The following is a 23,087-nucleotide window of genomic DNA, read 5'->3' on the forward strand; positions in this document are numbered from 1 at the left end:
CTCTACAACATGTGACTCGGCCAAACCTCCACTTCGGCGGTTGTTTGCTGATGTCAAAAAAAAGAAAGGGAAAACCCCGACTTCCTCCTTGTATCGGCTCAAAACTCAAACAGGAGCCGCTCGTCTCCTCAGTCATCAGCTGTGAGCTCTACAGGATCGTTATAACCAGAGAGGAAAGAAGAGACAGCTCAGCGAGGAGGCGTTTGTGAAGGTAAGTTTATCTCACTTGATGTGTTAAATTGAAGTTCAGATAAGACTCCCTTTTTGTTTTACTTTTACGCAGTCGCGTATTTAGCCAGCGTAAGACAGCTTCTCCTGTGTTTTATGTTAAAAACATTTACTTTTGCTTTAGTTTTAATCACTTAAACGGTCATAAAGGGTAATTAATGTGTCGTTACAATGATTTTCCTTCTAAGTTATCACGTTGAATTTCTGTCACATTGACGATAGCTAATTTTACAGAGGATTTATTAGGATACTTGATCACCCGATTATGAAAATTAGCAATAAATTCACTTCAAAATGTCTTATTTTAAGCTTCATAGTTTTAAAGAAATAATATTCTACAGTGTAGAAATACAATCTTTTAAATACAAGTAAGTGGTGTAGAAGTAGTCGCAGTAAAAGTACTTATTGTAAGGAATGAAGCCAGTTTTTATACAATAAGATTATGTTTTAGTTAATGTATTAATAGGCCTATGTACAATATTTTGATTACCTGACCTCCTGTAATTGCCACTGTACCACATTTCCAAATTACAGGGCAATTTACATTAGTATAAGGCCTATAATAATACGTTTTATCTGAAACTTCGATATAACATCATAGTTTCTTTCTCGATCATATTGTTTTATTATTAACCGAAATCTGAAGTAACTAAAGTTATCAAACAACTGTAGCGGAGTAAAAGGGATGTTTTTTGAGTTTAAATTACAGTTCATTGCAGCCAAAGAAAATCGTTGTTTTATTCTGATTTAGGACAAAATAAAAGGTCTGTCAGATAGAAACGAGTAGAAAAATGAAGTTGTACATGACAGGGAAGTATGTTTGAGTTAAATATTTAGCAATGGGACTGCTTTGATTACTGCTCAGGTCATTATCATTACAGCTTTTAACTATGTTGTCAAACAAATCAAACGTTCAAGATAACAAAAACTTTAAAAAAAAGGTAAATATTTATTTTAAGGTGGTTGAAATAACTTGTTCTACCCGACAAATAGTCATAATCACTAAGTTGTTAATTTCACTCAAAGAAAAGCAAAATAAATCTAATTTGAGAAGCAAACCTGGGCATTTTTTAAACTATTAATTGGTTATTATTTTGTCTTGTAGGATAAAAACATGTCAGACCTGAAGTTTTGTTTGAACTTAAAGAAAATGATTGGGCTACAAGGGGCAAGAATAGATGAATACTGAACTTACTCCCTTCTCATGCGTACACCCCTGGAGTAAAAAGATGTACCTCTATTTACTTCACAGACTCTGACACCTCTGCATGGATTTTCCCGTCACTCATTACAGCTCAAAACTCCTACAGTCTGTCTTGTGAGCATATGTATTCCGGCGAATCCGACCCCTCCTCTGACCCCAAGTTCCTGGAGACCCAGCTGGTCTTCTTTCACAAGCTCGGGTACTCCACGACTCAGGTCCGGGAAGTTCAGCAAAAGTTTGGCCCCAGTCTGGACAGGGACAAGGTCCTGGGTGAGCTGGTTAGGATCGGGGCCACTCAGAAGGCGAAGCAGGGGCCGGTGACCACCATATCGGTACTGGTGCCCAAAGGGGACATGACGACTTGGGACCCCATGATTCAGCTTCCTGTTGCTGGAACATCTCCTCCGAAAGAAGAGAGTGGCGAGGATGAAGACGCTCTCAGACCAGTGGTTATAGACGGGAGCAATGTGGCCATGAGGTGAGTAAGCAGAACGGATTGAAAAGGAGAACCAACTACCAAAGGGCATAATATCTGAAAAAATAGTAAGCTAAATACAAGCACAGGAAATTGAATTTATAAGAACAATATTTACATCTATACATGATTTACTAATGAATGAGTAATGATGTCTTTTATTCTGGCTCAAATACATCATCATACAAATGGGAGGATTTTCTTAATTTCTCAGTTATTACATCATTAAGGTGATTAGTAAATCATCAAAATATTCTCATTATATTATCATATCAATCTGCAAGTCTTTGAAATTATAGTTTGAATAATTGATCAAGAAAAAATTGAAGTTCAGACAAATTCAAACACTTCTCTTTGGGTGTGAACTTGTAACTATTTTCCAACTATCTTTCAACAAAGCCATGAATCGGTTAATTACGAAAATAATATAAAAATGAATATAGTCACTGATTTAAACCCTTTTATCCTAAGAAACTGAAAAATATAGTTTTTTGGGTGGTCAACTTTTAATGATTGCGTTAGGATTACATCTCTGTGGTATTTCTTTCAAGTTAATTTATGAGGTTTTATGAACTAAACTTTTGATCCTTTCATGAAATAAAAAAAACAGCTGGCTAATGATAAAAGCTATCTTGGTTCAGCCCACTTGGGAGTGCTTATGGCCGGGGGACATTTTGAGTATAGTGTCAAGGGAAGCCTCTCATCACTTTGTTTGATTAGGAAAATCACTTTAAGTGTTTGCTGGTAGTCATTTGCATTTTAGAGTCATAATTATTATCATAATCCCTCCCTCAGCAGCTTCATCGGCCACCAATACTTTGACCATAAATAGGATTTTAAGGTCACACTCTTTCCAATCAGTAATGAAAATAATAACTTATACTTAGTTGTACACTGACTCACTGGCTCAAACGTCCCGAGTGAAAAGAACATCCTAACAAACATGACCAGTCCTCAGATAACTCACATCACCTTATCTCACCTGTTGAATCACTCAAAGTTTGTTTGGCATTGGGCTGATATTTATTTTAAAGATGTGTAGCTTCAAGCTGCACTGACTGGTCCTGGTTACTTTTTGCAGCAAACAAAGATATGGCTTGCATGCTAAAGCAAGTATATGTTTACCATGTACACTGTTAAGCATGTTAGCATGCTTAATTTTAAGGATTATATTTGAAGAAGCAGTGAACAAAGTACAGCTCAGGCTACAGGAAGATACAGTTGTTTGATGTATTTGATCTCAACACTAAACTTGACTAAATACCTAGGCAATCGTTCAAACAGTTGTGGAGACGTTTCAAGTATTTTGGCTTTGAACTCAAAGATTACAGGTTAGCCTCTGAGATGACAAATCATTGTGACAAACTCATCAGGAATTGCAGTGCGAGTTGTCTCTGTGTTTTGTGTTGAAATCACCCGAGTGATTGTTCAGGCTTGATGCCGCTTTACTCAGAGGACAATAAAGGCGTCACCCAACTGTTGTCTTTTACGTAGTGTGCAGAAAACGCTCAGCATCTGCACTCTCAGTCAGGTTCATGTGAGTGAATTAAAACCTGAAGCGAGAACTTGACAGCTTTTCAGCATCACTCAGACTGATTTATTAACAACAATTTTAGGAGATCTGCCTCCGGCTACACTCAACCTTTTCCCTCGTTCACTTTCTCACACCCAGACAAGCACACACAGTTTGAAGCACAGATAAATGGGTGAGGGAGTGAGATAGCCAAAGAGTACAGTGTGTAAACTTAGAGTATACACACCTCTCTGTCCTCTTGCCTTTCCCCTATCCAGACACGCCCGCTTGGGCACGTTGCAGACGAGCAGCTTGAGTATGCAAATCAGGGCACGTACGTGTACGGATGCCTTGTTTCCTTGAACTCAATGCTGCTTACAGAGAAACACCAAATTTCAACAGGAACAGGCCTGACAGCATTCCACAGCCCGGCTCTCTTATTAACTTTCTATTTTCCTTGTTTTCTCATTCGTCCTGACTTTAAACTTTGAAAAATCAAAATGCCCCCAAACGCTCTGAAAACTGGAGTCATATTTAAACTTATTTTAGCACAAAAAAAATCCAGAAAATGTGTGTTACTGCACACACTTTCAAGCAATAATTAGATATTCTTCATTCTTCATGATAAATAGGGCCTCTCTGTTATTGTGAAATGTTGGATAAAATTATTCCTTAGGCCTGTGAAAAAAATGTAAAAGGGAAACATCCTTCTTTGTCGAGACATCTTGAACAGGGCAGAGAAAATTTGACACACAGTCAGGGAAAGATAATTTATTAGACGCGTATAATTTATTAAAACTCCCTGTAAAACCAAAATCTGTTGTTTTTAACAGATTAATTTCACCACAAATTAAAAACAAATAGATAACATTTTCAGGAATGATTAAATAGCCCAAACTTAATGGGGTGTTAGTTTTTTAATCAATCTTTCCTGCTTTTCATTCGTTGTTTAGCCATGGGAACAAGGACGTTTTCTCTTGTCTGGGAATCCAGCTGACGGTGAACTTCTTCCTGGAAAGAGGCCACACTGAAATCACTGTGTTTGTTCCCTCGTGGAGAAAAGAGCAGCCCAGACCAGATGTTCCAATCACAGGTAGTAAAGACAAGAACTCAAACTCTTATTTAGCTCTTTCTATTTCCTGATTGTCCTTGAACTGTGGATCACACAACGGTCCCCGCAGTGGATCACATGACATAGTGGAATTTCATTAAAACCTTTGTTTTGTTGTTGTGTAGATATTAGAGCTGAAAGTATTTATTGAGTGACTCAGTGATGTAGAGACATTTTTTTTTATTTTTTTTCCAAGCAAATGAACAGGACATGGTTTGATCTGATGCAACTGCTGATTCACTGACTTGTGTGCTCGAATGGGAAATACCCCATGGAGATTTTTCTAACCAAATGCTCCAGTAAATTAAGCTGTATCTGCGATCTCTGCAAGTATCACTTGAAAAATAAAGGCGCAAGGTTTTTCTGATGGTTTGTGATTACTGAAGATAAACAGTTACTCTCAGTACTTTTTTTTGTTGTTGGTGGCCTACTTTTGAAGGTGGTTTCTGACTGCACAAAATGTGTTTGCATCATGTAGATTGATAGATTACTCATGCTGATAAATAGTTTTTTTGCAAGATGTACTTTTAGGGCCCCTGGTTGATAATTATCTATGTTCAAATCTGTCTTCTGGGAAATACCTAAATTAAAATGCAACTGGCTTCCTGGAATATGCTTTAATTTAATTTGAGGTATCGTTACTTAGAGTGGTGATGATCTAGATCTTTACAACCATTTATCATGGATTCCCCCTATTTTAATAAACCTTGAGAGAATTATCTCCTGATTCCTCAGATGTCTCTGTCCAAACTTAAATTAAACAAGTTTTAGCTCATTTGCATCCCCCCCAATACTTTACAGTTTTGGTTAAATTTAAATTTTTACACTTTTCTACAGTCGATTTAACCCAAACTAGCGACAGACATTGTCTGCTACAAAGCTTGTAAACATAGTGCAGTAGTAGGAAGATTCTGTGTCTTCCTCAGGAGTTGGTAGAGACTTTAACTTCAACAATCCACTTGATTAGCGGCCACGTTTTTGCATGTCAGTGATTCCCTAACATGACTTTGTTGGGTTTACAGATCAACACATTCTTCGAGACCTGGAGAAGAGAAAGATTCTGGTGTTCACCCCGTCACGACGTGTTGGAGGTAGACGGGTGGTCTGTAACGATGACTGCTTCATTGTCAAGGAGGCCTACGAGTCAGACGGCATCATCGTGTCCAACGACATGTACCGGGACCTGCAGGTCGAGAAGCCGAACTGGAAGCGCTTTATTGAGGAGAGGCTGCTCATGTACTCCTTTGTCAATAACAAGTAAGTTCGGCCTTCTTGATACAGAGTTACCCTGGCTGTGTTAGGCTGTGCTGTTTGTTAAAAGTGTGAATTTTACCCTGTCGCAGGTTTATGCCACCTGATGATCCTCTGGGCCGCCATGGACCGACACTTGAGAACTTTCTGCGAAGGATTCCAAAGAACCAGAAAAAAAAGACATGCCCTTATGGTGAGAGAACCACTTTAGCACATCCGCAATATTTACATGGCAACCATTTTACTCTGGTAGTAGGTAGGTTGACAGTCGAGTTAAAAAAAAAAAACAGAACAACCTGTATGGGGTACATTTTTTAATAATTGGTTTGTTTGGATTTTATGAAGAAAAATTGTTGATATGATGGGCAGGGATCTTGTTAGCTTAAAGCCAGCCTCAGCTCAAAAAGTTGCCCAGAAGTTAGTGGAAGTCAGCATTTCCAATATGACGACTGCCAAAAATGGGCATCAAAAGTTCGCTGAATATTATGCTAGCCTTCAGGCATTTCCTAGCTTATTCAGATGTTAGCTAACAAGACTGCTAGATAAGAATTTACATCTTGAATTTGATATTTTTTATTTAACCTGTGAAATGTTGTCAGATTACAAATTGGTTTCCCAAAGTTAAAATCTTTAACATTAGCACATAAGCATTGTCAATGCTAGCATTAGCATTAGCAGGCTGGTTAGCTTAAGGCTCAAAGTACTATTGTGCAGAGCCCTGAGTGCCTCTTGACTTTCAGCTTTGCGATTCTAAAATCTTCTTTTTTCTGTTTGTTCTTTTAGGAAAGAAATGTACGTATGGAATCAAGTGTAAATATGACCACCCTAAGAGAGCCCACCAGTCAAACCACTCTGTTGCCGATGAGCCTAAGTACAACGCTAAGCAGCCCTCCACTGCTCAGAAACATTCATCAGCTCGCTCTAGTCATGTGCCTGGACAGAGCCTCTCGTTGGTGGAAGAAATGGCAAAGAAACTGACTCTAGGACCTGAGAGCAGCTCCTTAAAGAAAGATCCCAGAAATGAAACTGGTGTTCAGGTGAAGGCAAGTCATCCGTCTGGCAAGAGGTCCACACCTAGAAAGGAGAAGACAAGCCATAAGTCGTCTTCTGATCAGAACCTAACGCGTCATAGTGGGTCTCAGGAGCAGCTGGACTCTGGTTTAGGCTCTATAGACAGTCAGCAAATGGAGGCTCTTTGGAGTAATTGTGATAACAAGTATGGGAGCTCTCAGCATTCCCACAATGCAAGACAGCAGTACTCCGCACCATGCGACGGCTACTATCATGGCCCTGCCAATCAGGGAACTACATCAGCTTTCCAGCTCCACAACCAGAACTACGGCTCTGATATGATTCCCTATGGTCAGCCCCCTTACTCCGGCTACGCAGCGTATCCAGTCAGCATGCCTGTGTATGGAGAACAAACTGATTTCCAGCACAGCAGAGTTCATGGCAGCCAGCAGCAGTACTGGTCGGATCCGTTTGGGGCTCATTGTAGACCAGCAAGGGAGTGCTCACATTGGGAGACTCCTCGGGAGAAACGAACAATTCCCGGTAATGTTGGGGAGGAGAGAGAAGTTGTCCGCAAGAAGCTCCTCGCTATCTTCAGTGCCCAGCTGGTGGACACAGCCATGAATATGTTTCCTCAGCAGATGGACCCACAGAAGATGGTGGCCGAGATCCTCGTGCTGCAGAGTCAAAACAGCTTGCTAAGATGAGGCGTGACCAATGACTCTGAACCCGCTGCCTTTAGTGGAAAGGCTACCAAAGATAAACATGAGTCAGTGTATTTTTGTAATGTGGTATCCACCTTGATTTAACAGTGTTTTTGAATGTCAGGCTATGGTACATCCACCAGATTCCCATGGCCCCCATTTTCCTCCAACGTCACGTTCAGACTGGAAAGCTCGATTTCTGTTCGACTGTCAAGCTTCTATGTTTCAGGTTGTACCGGTACGTCTTAAACATGTTGGGATTTCATATAAATCGTTTTTATTTTGATATCAACTAATCAACAACTAAATCTATGAGAATACGCTGGAGGGACAACAAGCAATATTTCAAGTAAACTAAAAACCCATTTTGTTACCCTTCAGCTAATGTCAGCATTCTGCCACTTACTTTTTAAGTTAACTTGAGTTTGTCTTGAAGCTTTTATCAGCTCTGAAATTTGTGATACACCAAGATATAAAAGGTTTAAATGTAATCAAGGAACAAGTGAAATGCTAACATTAGCTGTTGCCTGATATTGGCCAATGGCGAGTTATAAATTTGGGCCACTTTTTGGCCTTTTTTGGATAAGACAGTTGTAGAGAGAGACAGTAAATGTTGGGTGGGAGGGAGATGACGCGCAGCAAATGGCAGAGGTTGCAGAGAGACTTTAGCCTCTCTATGAGGAGCACACGCTCCAACCACCAATGATTAGCCATTCATATTTATAAAGTTAGATTACAGGAAGTTGGTGAATTCTTTCATTAGCTTTTGTCTAGCTAGCTAATGGGCGATCAAACATGCTGTTGTCTTTTGAAATATGATCTGATGTCACTTAAGAATTCACTATCAATTGTCTTTTCCGTTGCTTATGAATAAGATGGTGCTAAAATGATGACATTGTTATAGTTATCCTTATTAATTCAACTTGCAACCTGGAAAAAACTTCATACTGACGAATGAGTTTCACTCTGAGCGTGCCGTGATGTCAGAGGAAAATTGCCGTTGTCTGAAAAAGGCCAGTTGTAAGTTTCCTCAGTGAACTTGAATAATTAAGAGGCAGAACATAAACGTCATTAAATATATCTTTTTTTGTAAAATTCTAAAAGGAAAAGGTTGATTCAATACCGTGTAATGAATTATCGGTGTATGTCACTGATACTGTTAAAAACGGAGTCCAATTCTATCAGCTCCACTCTTAATACAATCCAACACTGTCATAAAACCTGTTTTTAAAATGCCTATAATGCTCAGTTGTACTCAACACTTGTGGAGATAATAATTTAATTGTGTGCTCTTTGTTTTTGTTTTGACGAGGTCAGTGCCTCATAGAAAAAAGCCTTTGTGTCATATTGGCACGGTGTGTGGCTTTCACAGCCAAATGTTGTGCAGGTTTGGGCGCGTCAACCCTTCAACCCTTCATTAAAGTGTCCTCACATAAAGAGTTATTGGGAAGCACACTCAATAAAGATGTTACTCTCTGTAATTAAAAGATATTAGAGGAAATAAGAATTCAAACGTAGAACTGGCTCTTTTATATTCCCAGTTTTGTTCATTTGGTGTTTTAATTATTATTATTTTTTTGTTATTTCGATACTTGTCCATATTGTGACAAGAATATGAGAAATCAGAAGTTTGGTTTCACTTAAAAGACACCTGAGATGAAAATACAACTGTCCGAGAGAATACAATGTTTTTCAGTGTTTAATTTATTGTGTATTAATCGTATTACTGTGTTTATAATGGTGTTAAATTGCGCGGTTTGCTGGGCATTACAAACTTGTACTGTTTTTACTTAAGTGTTGTCTAACAACAATGTTACTGTAAAGAAATACAAAATAAAGTTTTTTACAGTATCCAGAAACACCGTGTTTGTGTGTGTGAGAGTGTTCTTGACTTAGCCTCCTTTTGGGGACATAAATTTAAAGTCAGGTTGATCGAATGGGTGCATCCGCTGTGAGCCAACGGGGGAAACGTTCATGTTTTTCATTCATAAAACACTCCTGGAAGCACAGACAAAGAACAGTGCCAGGACTTTTGTGTGTGTCTAACGCTGCAACTACAATTAATAGATATGCAAAAAGGCATGTTGTTGCTGCACGTGTTGAAAAATAAAGACAAGTGTCAATTAGAGGCTCCTCTGCATTTAGTGTTTGATTAGTTTGCTGACGAAAAAGGAGAAAAAGCAGCAAGACACAAAAAGTAAAGATGAACTTCAACATTTGTCCGAGAAAGACACAATAATTATTTATGTACCAGTGAAGGTTAAAGGTCTTAAAGGTGTGTGTGTGTGTGTGTGTGTGTGTGTGTGTGTGTGTGTGTGTGTGTGTGTGTGTGCATCCAGAGAATGTGAGCACAGCCTCTTAGGTGTCTGCTGCATGATGATGTGGAAAAAGACTCAAGAATTTTGATTGATTTGTGCCTTTGCGGGTGCCGGGTGAGAGTCGGGGATGTACATGGGCCTTTTTTCATAACTGCTAAGCTATCCGGCGCCCTTATAAAACACATTTTAAACAACTAAAGATATTCTCACATGTCTACACAGCTCACTAGGCCAGCACAGCAATCATTAGTAGAGGTGGGAAAAAAATCAATTCATGTAAAAATTGAGATTCTTATCTTCTTAGATTTTAAATAGATTCATAACTTCCAAAAATCGATGCTAAGTGCTAAGGCTAGCTCTTTACGAAGTAGAATACCAAATGAAGCAGCTAGACATTCATCCAGTCTCACAGATGACTGGAGTAGATCCTGACGTACGTACTAATTCAAAAAATAGACTTAGAATAGATCGTTTTGAATCGGAAAAATAGATTCTGAATCGAATCGTGAGACACCCAAAGCTTCCCAGCCGATACTCATTAGTGATTATATTAACAGGCGTCTCTCTCGATCACTACCACACGGTGCAGCAGGCTGGCGTAGATGGGCTGTTTTTACAAAGCAAGATCAAATTAGCTATCAGCAGATACATTTGTTTATCAAGTTAACACATTTGTTTATCAAGTTAACACAATTTTACACAGTTAGATATTATAGCTGGTGTTACAGCTGTGTGTCTGCCTGTGCTGTTTTGTCCCTTCTCCCCTGCTGTTGTCTCCAGCCCAGGTGAAGCTTCTGATTGCACGACGAGTCGCACCTGGCCTCCGAGTTCAAAAGGAAGGAGGCGTTTGGAGTTGTAACTGCTGTGCCTCTCAGTCAGGGATTGTCTCTTGTGTTTTTTGTTATATTTATTTTTTTATATGTCAATTTTATTTAATTCAAAGAAACAATAAAGTTAAGAAAAACAAACAAACATAAAATCTCAAATTTTGAATGAAAAGGAGCAGAAAGAAGATTAATCTTATAATATCTGCCCCTCTTTCACGACACATAATATTAAAACAAAATTAATTCTTCTCAGTTGATCTTTGTTAGCATTTATAAAACTGTCTGTTGATTAAAAAAAATCCCATTGGTTGGATGTTGGTAAGGTGCACAGTGTGTTTTATTCGGTCTACTTGTGGGTTTGTTGTTAGCCCGGCGGTCTGGTGGGGAATACCGTAACGCTGGGGTTAAATCTGATGACACTCTTTCTCATTTAGCTTTCAAGTTTAGCTTGAAAAGAATCAAAAGGCCGCCTTGTACTGACGCTTGTCCTAAATAAAGGCAGAGTCATTTCAACAACACTACCATTTGATCGATGTTTAAGTACTGTTTTATCTCATCTCTGTCAAGTACTGATGGGCTTGTTGTCTCTGACATACTCCATCTGTTGTTTGTTTGTAAATGTATGCATGGTCTGAGTGGACTGTTGAGATGAATTGCCCTCTGGGATAAATAAAGACTTCTAAGTCTAAGTTTCCACAGGTTGGACGAGGTGTTTTCTACACAGTCGGGTGGTTGAATCTGTAACTATGCATCTGATGAAGTCATTATATAACTTGCATAATTATTAATCACATACATGTTGTGAAATAGAAAGGAAGCCTTTAATAATTCATTATGGAATTTGTGGGAGTAGGAGGTTAACAAAGAACAAACTGCAAATACTTAAGCAAATGAGTCCTACCTCAGATGTGTATTTAAGTTGACTGTGTTAACACACTAAGTCATTTCCCTTCTGACTATATGCAAATGAGGAGAGGTGTGTGTTCATGTCATGTACTAACCGGTTTGTTGTATTTGCATAGCAGTGATGTCTGTTTTCTGTAAAACATCTGCTCTCTACGCTCTGAACATGCTGAGTCAACAGGTCATCAGAGGCGCAGGTTGAAAGCGAAAATGGTTGTTGACAGTTCCTTTCAAGCCCCCATAATTTACTGATTTGAGTATCATGTGCACTAAATGAGGTCAAAGGAGTTGATCAGATAATAAGTGGGTGTATAAGAGTGGGAGAAGGTTACATTGACATTTTAAGTGCTTCAGAATATGAAAGATAAAACATTTCTCGTTTGCAGGTGGCAGTTGCTGAGCACGATGAGCTGTGTGGTCAGTGTGTTAGCTTCACGTTGTGTGTTTTCACATAGCGAGCAGCACATTCGGATTTCTGACTCATTTGTGTCAAGTTCATTGTGACTTAAAACTAATCGACACACTGAAATATTACAAACGTACCCGAGTTTAAATGTGTAATGTGGTAAGGTCACTGAAAGTAGTAAACAGGACAGAAGCTTAGAGATGTTGTTGAGAAAGTGTGTGTGTGTGTGTGTGTGGGTGGGGGCTGACCTCAAAGACCTCCCGGGGGTGCAGACTTTCAGGAGGTCAGAGATAAGCAGAGGTGCTAGACGAGCAGCAGCATTTTGAACCAGCGGTTCTCAAGTGGTGGGTTGGGACCCAGTGGGTCACATGGATGTTTTTAGTGGGTCATGAATGTAAAATAAACAGTAATGTTGAAGTAGTTGGTGGTGGGCTGACAACTACTGATTATGAATAAACACCCTCATACTACATATGTTCTTTAAAGGAAAAGCACAGCATGGACTTGTTGCCCCCTTTTGGGTCCTGATCCACCAGTTGAGAACCAGAAGAGAACCTCCAAGTCCATATACCATGTACCTGTATTGAATACATGTATCTGAAACAAAGAAAATAAATAAAAGGCCTGGTACAAAAGGTTTTTTGGTTCTGCTAATAATCCCTTTCATGAACTCTGAAGACAACCATCAATTACTGAAATTATATTTATTATTAATGGCTTAAAGGACAACCAGGGGAAGGGCTGCTTTGCGTCACAAGGCACAACCCTCGCTTATGCAATTCACTAAATATGACCTCAGCCTTTTTTAATCCACCGAGGTCACCTCTGGCCTCCGAAGCTTAAATGAGGACAGACAAAATACAAATGGCTTCAAACAGTTATCCAAAAACCAAAGAGTGATAAATAAGCTTATTTTATTCATGTTCATCTCTAAAAGCATCCCCTATTGTTAAATGTGGTTTGTGGTTTTAAGTCGAATTAGGTACATTGACATGATTAAATATTGGTTTGTTATGGTTTAAACTTTGGACAAATAATCCAAATCAACACGATAATAATCCTGTGGCGTTGAAGCTCACATGTCACCGAGTCAATAAGGGCTTCCAGGTAACTAGGCCGGACTGACTGCAGGGGCTGGACACACTGTTCTGATCACGTGTGTGTTTTTTTAAATGTCATCTTTAAGCATGACTCATGTTCTGTCTGCGCCTTAACATAATATGCAAATTCTCTGGTTGGAATACTTGAAAGGATACGCTTGACTGAAAGTATGCTCAAGTCAAGACATGGCGTGCTGTTTTTAGAGAGTTCAGTTCAGAGCTGGAAGAAGTCCTCAGATCTGGACTAAAGGCCCTGATAGCACAATGAGGAACTACTCTGAAAACAACATTTAATGTGATGAAATTAGATAAGTGTACGCGTCAAAGTATTCTAAAAGTGCCAACATAAAAATACAAGTTTGCTGCACAGCTCACTTCAGAATCATATTTCATATCATAAGATTAAACTAAGAGCATCAATATAAACATGATGTAATGTTGCAGCTTGTAAAGACGGAGCTGATTCTTTTTTTTCTATCAATGGTCTGACTTTGCAAAATTGCCCAAATCTAGTATAATAAATGTACTAAAGTATTATAGTACAAATATTTATCTTAAATAAAGTAAATATTACAGCAAGCATGGGTACCTCAGATTTTACCCTATAGGTCAGTACGTAAGTCAAAGTTCAAAGTTCAAGATTTTTTGGGAAAGGTGAGTTTGTTGTGCAGACTGGAGGTTCGGTGTTCTAACAGCTACAACACATAACAATATTCAAGGTTAAAACGATCAGACAGAATACATAAGAACAAACATCGTCATTACATCAGGTCATGGCAAAGTCCATACACTCAAAAGCTGAAATACCTGGTTCCCCCCTACCTCCACCTGCACTCTCCCACCTGCACTCTCCCACCTGCACTCTCCCACCTGCACTCTCCGGTCTTCTGATGCAAACCTCCTGCCCACCTTGCAGGACCAACCTGCAATGCAGTCCTGGGGGGACAGGGCCTTCTCCATTGCCGCTCCCACCCTCTGGAACTCACTCCCAAAAAGCATCAGAGACTCCCCCTCAAACTCTCCACCTTCAAGAAATCCCTAAAAACTCAGGTTCATGATCACCTCTTCAACGAACTATCATCCTCCTTCTCTCAGGTTACGTCTTCGTTGTTTTGTTTTCACTGTTTTGTTTTCACTGTTTTGTTTTGTTGTTATTCTTTGTTAAGCTATAAAACTTTAATGCATTATTATTATTGGGTAAAAAAAAAAAAAAAAGTGCATCATCTTGTGTTGGCTTAGTTAAGTAGTTTAATAGCTGCAGGTAAGAAAGAGGGTTACTCTAGCCCCAGGATTTCAGACAGAGAATACGAGTGTGTTTACACTATATGCAAATGTTCTGAGGCATGATGTAAAACGCTCTGTAGGTTTGTTAAGGTCTCCACTTTCCCTGTAAACTTCAGCTGTGTTGTTAACTCAGAAGAGAAGTATAAAGGGTTGCACACACTTACTTTATTTGCTCTGCAGTCTCACTGACACACTCACGCTTAAACACAGCTTGGCCCGCCCTTATAACAGTTGAGGAGGGTCTCTACTTGTTCATGTTTATTTTTGTGAAGAACAGTAAAACATCAGCTGCATCCACTAAATAGCTTTGGAACAGCTCAACAGATTACAGACGTGTTCAAATGACGCCCCCTGCTGGATTGAAAGAGTAAATGCAATTTTGCTTTTATCGACTGTGAAGTTGAGGATTTATAAAGTTTATTTTCTGTCGTCTAAATACCATTTATGTCTTTTGTAAGCTTCTTATTTTCAAAAAATCTACACTAATAAACTTGGCGTATCAAAGATATAATTTGCTTGTGTTTTAGTAGCCTGCAATACCCATAGTCGGATTAATATTTGACCGTGTTTTCTGCTTTATGTAAAAGGAGAAGGAGTGATAGATTTATAATAATAATAATAATAATAATAATAACTTTATTTATATAGCACCTTTTAAAAACACAGGTTTACAAAGTGCTTTTTACAAACAGCAAAAACAAGAACAAACTAAACCAAACACAGAAGAACATAAACAACAGCAAGAACATAACAAATGCAAAATACTAAAAATAATTAAATACAATTCAACAGAAAAGAACCCAAAGTGCACGATACCCAACAGACATATATAACCCGACCATCACAAGAACCATCACAAGAACCATCAGGCAAAACAAGAACCATCATAAGAACCATCATAAGAACCATCATAAGAACCATCACAAGAACCATCACAAGAACCATCAGGCAAAACAAGAACCATCACAAGAACCATCACAAGAACCATCACAAGAACCATCAGGCAAAACAAGAACCATCACAAGAACCATCATAAGAACCATCATAAGAACCATCATAAGAACCATCAGGAAACACAAGAACCATCATAAGAACCATCAGGCAAAACAAGAACCATCACAAGAACCATCATAAGAACCATCATAAGAACCATCATAAGAACCATCAGGCAAAACAAGAACCATCAGGCAAAACAAGAACCATCATAAGAACCATCATAAGAACCATCAGGCAAAACAAGAACCATCACAAGAACCATCATAAGAACCATCATAAGAACCATCATAAGAACCATCAGGCAAAACAAGAACCATCATAAGAACCATCACAAGAACCATCACAAGAACCATCACAAGAACCATCACAAGAACCATCAGGCAAAACAAGAACCATCACAAGAACCATCACAAGAACCATCAGGCAAAACAAGAACCATCACAAGAACCATCAGGCAAAACAAGAACCATCATAAGAACCATCATAAGAACCATCACAAGAACCATCATAAGAACCATCATAAGAACCATCAGGAAACACAAGAACCATCATAAGAACTATCAGGCAAAACAAGAACCATCAGGCAAAACAAGAACCATCAGGCAAAACAAGAACCATCACAAGAACCATCACAAGAACCATCATAAGAACCATCATAAGAACCATCATAAGAACCATCAGGCAAAACAAGAACCATCACAAGAACCATCATAAGAACCATCAGGCAAAACAATAACCATCATAAGCACCATCATAAGAACCAATTTGCTTGTGTTTTAGTAGCCTGCAATACCCATAGTCGGATTAATATTTGACCGTGTTTTCTGCTTTATGTAAAAGGAGAAGGAGTGATAGATTTATAATAATAATAATAATAATAATAATAACTTTATTTATATAGCACCTTTTAAAAACACAGGTTTACAAAGTGCTTTTTACAAACAGCAAAAACAAGAACAAACTAAACCAAACACAGAAGAACATAAACAACAGCAAGAACATAACAAATGCAAAATACTAAAAATAATTAAATACAATTCAACAGAAAAGAACCCAAAGTGCACGATACCCAACAGACATATATAACCCGACCATCACAAGAACCATCACAAGAACCATCAGGCAAAACAAGAACCATCATAAGAACCATCATAAGAACCATCATAAGAACCATCACAAGAACCATCACAAGAACCATCAGGCAAAACAAGAACCATCACAAGAACCATCACAAGAACCATCACAAGAACCATCAGGCAAAACAAGAACCATCACAAGAACCATCATAAGAACCATCATAAGAACCATCATAAGAACCATCAGGAAACACAAGAACCATCATAAGAACCATCAGGCAAAACAAGAACCATCACAAGAACCATCATAAGAACCATCATAAGAACCATCATAAGAACCATCAGGCAAAACAAGAACCATCAGGCAAAACAAGAACCATCATAAGAACCATCATAAGAACCATCAGGCAAAACAAGAACCATCACAAGAACCATCATAAGAACCATCATAAGAACCATCATAAGAACCATCAGGCAAAACAAGAACCATCATAAGAACCATCACAAGAACCATCACAAGAACCATCACAAGAACCATCACAAGAACCATCAGGCAAAACAAGAACCATCACAAGAACCATCACAAGAACCATCAGGCAAAACAAGAACCATCACAAGAACCATCAGGCAAAACAAGAACCATCATAAGAACCATCATAAGAACCATCACAAGAACCATCATAAGAACCATCATAAGAACCATCAGGAAACACAAGAACCATCATAAGAACTATCAGGCAAAACAAGAACCATCAGGCAAAACAAGAACCATCAGGCAAAACAAGAACCATCACAAGAACCATCATAAGAACCATCATAAGAACCATCATAAGAACCATCAGGCAAAACAAGAACCATCACAAGAACCATCATAAGAACCATCAGGCAAAACAATAACCATCATAAGCACCATCATAAGAACCATCATAAGAACCATCAGGCAAAACAAGAACCATCAGGCAAAACAAGAACCATCATAAGAACCATCATAAGAACCATCACAAGAACCATCATAAGAACCATCACAAGAACCATCATAAGAACCATCAGGCAAAACAAGAACCATCAGGCAAAACAAGAACCATCATAAGAACCATCATAAGAACCATCAGGCAAAACAAGAACCATCAGGCAAAACAAGAACCATCACAAGAACCATCATAAGAACCATCATAAGAACCATCAGGCAAAACAAGAACCATCATAAGAACCATCATAAGAACCATCATAAGAACCATCATAAGAACCATCAGGCAAAACAAGAACCATCAGGCAAAACAAGAACCATCATAAGAACCATCATAAGAACCATCACAAGAACCATCAGGCAAAACAAGAACCATCAGGCAAAACAAGAACCATCATAAGAACCATCATAAGAACCATCATAAGAACCATCAGGCAAAACAAGAACCATCACAAGAACCATCATAAGAACCATCATAAGAACCATCAGGCAAAACAAGAACCATCATAAGAACCATCACAAGAACCATCATAAGAACCATCATAAGAACCATCATAAGAACCATCACAAGAACCATCAGGCAAAACAAGAACCATCAGGCAAAACAAGAACCATCATAAGAACCATCATAAGAACCATCAGGCAAAACAAGAACCATCATAAGAACCATCATAAGAACCATCACAAGAACCATCACAAGAACCATCACAAGAACCATCATAAGAACCATTATAAGAACCATCAGGAAACACAAGAACCCAACAACACGAGCTGAGACCAAGAGGAGCAAAGATTTAAAAAGATGTAAGAAACTAAAAGAGCTAAAAGCAAAATAAAAAGATAACAGCAATAAGAAAAAGAAATAGAAAGAAGTGGTTAAAGGATTAAAAAAACCCTATAATATTAATAAAAATAAAAAGTATATATAAAACATAAATAGACAAAGTAAGTAAGATAAGAAATTACCAAGTTAAAACACAAGAGGAGTTAAGATAAGAGAATAGAATTACTTTATTGATCCCAAACTGGGAAATTGTGGTAAGAGCATAAATAAACAATAAACAATAAACATAAGAGCATAAGTACGAGATAAGAGCATAAATAAACAATAAACAATAAACATAAGAGCATAAATAAACAATAAACATAAGAGCATAAATAAACAATAAACATAAGAGCATAAATAAACAATAAACATAAGAGCATAAATAAAAAGACAGTAAGAAGTAAAAGAAGATAAAAATAGTAAAACCAGTAAGAAAAGACATCAAGAAGACGACATCACATGAAAGCAAGTCTGTTAAAAGTACGTTTTAAGAAGGGCTTTGCGTCAGGATAACTTAACAGACTACAATAACCAGAATCCAATGCGTGCATCTAGCGCATGCGCGGTGTGAGTCGGTGACATGACGCTCGCTGACTGTGTTGTCCTAACCCAGTCACTGTAGCTGCCGCTGCTCCGCCGTGTTTTTTAGCGAGAACTCGTGAATACATGTCGCAGTTATGTAGCTCACGGGAGGAGGACTTTACCCCGCTGTGACCGGCTAACTTCAGCGTTGTGTGGCAGCCCCCTGGCTCGGCTTGTTTACAGGACTGCGACCCCCCTACCCGTCCCCCCCTTCCCCCCCCCCTCCGACCCCTCGTTTGTCCACCAGCTAGCTGTAGCCACACGCTGGTGTGAGCACTGCGATGTGCTGCTGTTTGTTTTTGTCGTCTCGGCTAGCTTTCCGACTCATCTGACACATTTTTGTGAGTCCTGTGCGAAGAAGAAAATACACTACATCGTGTTTTTGTTGTTGTTGTTGTTGTTGTTGTTGTTGTCTTAAAGCTAAGATGTGGCAAAGTGTGGGGCTCACACTGCTGGTCATTGTGGCCACACTTGTCTGTGCGCTGCTCTTCATGCTGTTCGGTAAGTTCACAGGACATAACCTCAATAACACACTTGCATAACTCCCTCTGCAGCTGCTTTGTCTGATACTGGATCTAGAGGCCTGGCTTACTTTACATGATAATAAGAAGCTGTCATAGCTGATAATTAGGCTGATATATATATATATTTTTGTCTTGTTGTGCATCTATTCCTTTAAAAGAACCTCCTCCTCGGACAGCAGGTCAGAGTGTATTGAATGTCTGGAAGTTTTGATCAGCAGATTTCTATTTTAAGATGAGAGGAGGAGTCTGGCACAGGAGAGAACATAAACATGGCTGCTCTGCTGCTGCAGGTGTATGTTCACTGTATCCCCCCCCACTAACCCCCAGTGACTCTGACAAACCAGTTCAGCTTTTATCTGGACACACTGGTTGGGTCTTGATAATCAGACCAGGAGGTGGGAGGTTAAATGAATTGTACCTCTAATGTGAAACCATTAACTTTACATTATTACATGGTACTCACTTAGGGAATAAACCATTAAGATGTCATTGTAAATCCTGCATTCAAATGTATGCAAGACGTATTATCAATATAATGTAGGAATGAGTTTTAGAAAGTGAGGAAAAGAGTAAAATATAGGAAACACCATCCATTAAAGTGCAGTTTTATTCTACTGTGAGTCAGCTCTTTCCCATCCTTTGTGTCTTAAACTGCATATTTTCTTGCTCGTTTTGTATAACAATGAAAACTTTAAAGTTTTAAAGACACTTTTTCTGTATAGAAATCTAAAATGTGTTGAATTTTCAAAATGAAAAGTACATTTTCGTTCACTTTGCACAAATCGCTTCAGATCATTTTTATCTGCTGTTTCAGTTTGAATGATGAGACTTAGTTTTTCTGTCGACTAAATGCGTCTTTTTCATTATTACATATTACTCACTTAGGGAATAAACCATTATGATGTCATTGTAAATCCTGCATTCAGATGTATGCAAGACGTATTATCAATATAATGTAGGAATGAGTTTTGAGCAGTGAGGAAAATGGGATTTATAAGAGTAAAATAAGCATATACTAAAATATAGGAAAGAACATCCATTAAAGTGCAGTTTTAATTCTACTGTGAGTCAGCTCTTTCCCATCCTTCGTGCCTTAAACTGCATATTTTCTTGCTCGTTTTGTATAACAATGAAAACTTTAAAGTTTTAAAGACACTTTTTCTGTATAGAAATCTAAAATGTGTTGAATTTTCAAAGTGAAAAGTACAGTTTCGTTCACTTTACACAAATCGCTTCAGATCATTTCTGGCCGCTATTTCAGTTAGAATGATGAGATGAGATAAGATAATCCTTTATTTATCCCACAACGGGGAAATTTACATTGTTACAGCGGCAAAGAGCAAAAAGTGAACACAGTATAATTTAAATAAAAAAAGAAAAATTACAAATATCAAATGTACGAAAGAATTGATAGATACAGAGAGATGATGAGAGAGACTTAATTTTCTGTCGACTAAATGCGTCTTTTTCATGCCGTTCTCATAATTAACTTGTTCTAAGTGTTTTTAAACGACCTTGTGGATTTTGTAAAGCTGGTTTGACAATTTGTTTTCAATGAATAATCAGCGCAAAGAAGGATTGAGCGTTAAAATGAAGTTCATTTTCCTCTCCTTTCTCCTCTCCAGGTTGGTATGTAGTCTGGCAGCTCTTCTTATCCAAGTTCAAGTTCCTGCGCGAACTCCTCGGCGACGCCAGCACCCCGCCGGCCGAACCGCAGCCGTCCGAAACCAAGAGTGAACGAACGGCGACCGCCCCGACGAGGACTCGGCCCAGGACCGCACGCCAAAGAGTCGCTACTGCAGAAAGCACCTAAGACAACGAAAACCCCCCCACGCTCACTGTGACTGCTCATCAGACATCTACGCACGACACTCAGCCCTCCTCTCCTTAGGACACTTTAAACTGACCAGGCAGACCTCCTGGTTCAAAGGGAAAAGCCATCGCTGTCCATTTCTCTGTCTTTACTTGTGTACGGTGCGGTGAGTCTGGGGGCTCCGCTCATGATCTCCTTGCAGTAGTGACAGCTGCTTCCATGAGCCCACGCTGCTTCCTGCCAGAAAGAGGAGTACAAACATCCTCCATCTTAAACTTTTCTTTTTTTTTAACACGTGTGAGTTAGTTTTTTTGAAGAAGGTCGGCAGATAAATGTCAAATACTAGCTCGTCTACATCATTTCAACAACTGAAACAGTGACTTGTACAACTGACAGTTTTTATTTTCCCTTAACTACGTAACAAAGTGCAATGAAAGGAATGTGGAAGCTGCCGTTGAGTCGTTTTCTTGCACAGTATATTTATCATGGAGGAGGCGGAGACGGCCCGAAAAAAAAAAAGTCTTTTGAGGAAGACCAGTTGTGTAAAATGTGACCCCACCCCTCGCTACTTCTCCTTCACTCTTAATTCTGTACTTGAAGAGTCGGGAGAGCGTTTTTGAGAAAATGATGACTGTCGGTGTTTAGCAGCAGCAGCTCTGGACATCAGGCGTTTTCGGACCAATCAGTTCTGGACACTCCCCCTGAGAGGAACCGCCCACTATGGGACACTTCCCACCTTCAAGGCCTCTTATTTTGAAGTTTAACAACGTGGATCAAACAACAGGCAGAGGACAAAGCGGTTAGAGCTCTCTTGTTAAGTCTTTTGGGTCATGTGATGACAAAAAGTGTGAATTTTAAACTTCCTTATTGCTCCATTTGTCCGTCCTTTTGTCCACTTTATTAACGCTGCTGTTAAACGTGCGTCTAAAGGTGGCTGCGTCGGCTCCATGAGGAATGTATACAGCGATGGATGAGGGATCCTTTTTAATTTTATGAAAGCTCCTCATTTGGTGCATGACAACCAAGCACGTGGGTCTAAGTTATTTGAATCTTCTAGATAACTTGAGCACTGTGTGGCCAATAGAGCAAGTCCTCTAGCAGGTTAATTAAGCCCCGCCTCCAATCACCAAGGTTTATAAAAATAACCCAAACGGCTCCACTTCAGCAGCCTTTTGAGGGTTATTTAAGTGTCTGTATTGGGTGGTAAAAGCCTAAAAAGAAAACTAGCTGCTTATTTTAATGTATGTAGAATGTAAAAGTGCTTTGGGAGGGACTTGAGCAGCTCAAATGTTTGACAAATCATAATACACTTACGTCTGGACCAGTCCTTGCACACTACATCTTAAAGGTTCCTCTGGTTTTGTAGAAACTAGAATGGCTCCCCTTTCTTGCTGTGCAAAAACAAGAAAGAAGTCGGGGGGTGTCCTCAAACTCTTCTTGGAGCTGTGCATGAGTTCCTCTGGTCTGAGAACGCCTGATGTCAGCGGGCGCTCCCAGGCTGCGGTCTGAACCTCCTCCTGCTCCCCGTGCCTCTGTCTGCTCCAGTGCCTGTTTAGATGGCATCCACTGTTTTGTTACATGGCCTCCTTTTGTAAAACTGACTTGGTTCCCATTACAGGGAGCGTTGAGGATGACCATGCAGGGCCTCTTCTGTGTTTAAGTAATACTCTCCCTCCAGGTAAAGCTCATGTAACTTTGCACCTTTTTATCAGCAGTTTAATTTTTCCAGTGGAGCAGAAGCTTCAAATAAATATCGCCATGAATAAAGATTTTGTTCTGATCTCTGTGCTCTGAAAAAAAAACTCTCTTAAAGTTTGTGCTCGATGGTTTTAAGAACAGTGTCTGATGTGCCACTCATACAAAGAGCAAGAACTTCCACAGTGCAGAACTCCTCTGTTACAGGTGAAAAGACCTGCATTTATAATTCAGTTCATTAAATGTATATAAAGAATATTAACATCACATTTA

General features: G+C 39.1%; 2 protein-coding genes across 3 annotated transcripts; both read left to right on the plus strand.

Annotated features, from left to right (window-relative positions):
- The first annotated feature begins 63 nt into the window (after positions 1-63).
- Positions 64-9,356, plus strand: zc3h12ab (zinc finger CCCH-type containing 12Ab). 2 transcript variants are annotated; one of them, XM_029278987.2, is made up of 6 exons: positions 64-211; positions 1,481-1,910; positions 4,374-4,513; positions 5,554-5,788; positions 5,875-5,975; positions 6,566-9,356. In XM_029278987.2, the coding sequence occupies exons 2-6, from the start codon at positions 1,555-1,557 to the stop codon at positions 7,498-7,500; spliced, it is 1,767 nt and encodes a 588-aa protein (XP_029134820.2). In that variant the 5' UTR covers positions 64-211; positions 1,481-1,554; the 3' UTR covers positions 7,501-9,356. The 2 variants fall into 2 exon arrangements, with proteins under 2 accessions (XP_029134820.2, XP_065804530.1); XM_065948458.1 differs by having other exon boundaries at positions 119-211; positions 1,523-1,910.
- Positions 9,357-18,753: 9,397 nt separating this feature from the next.
- On the plus strand, positions 18,754-22,899 carry smim13 (small integral membrane protein 13). The gene is made up of 2 exons (XM_020642231.3): positions 18,754-19,283; positions 20,932-22,899. Exons 1-2 carry the CDS (start codon positions 19,208-19,210, stop codon positions 21,117-21,119), a joined length of 264 nt encoding a protein of 87 aa, XP_020497887.1. The 5' UTR covers positions 18,754-19,207; the 3' UTR covers positions 21,120-22,899.
- Positions 22,900-23,087: the final 188 nt, after the last annotated feature.

This window comes from Labrus bergylta, chromosome 19 (genome assembly GCF_963930695.1).
Source record: "Labrus bergylta chromosome 19, fLabBer1.1, whole genome shotgun sequence".
NCBI classification, from domain to species: domain Eukaryota; kingdom Metazoa; phylum Chordata; class Actinopteri; order Labriformes; family Labridae; genus Labrus; species Labrus bergylta.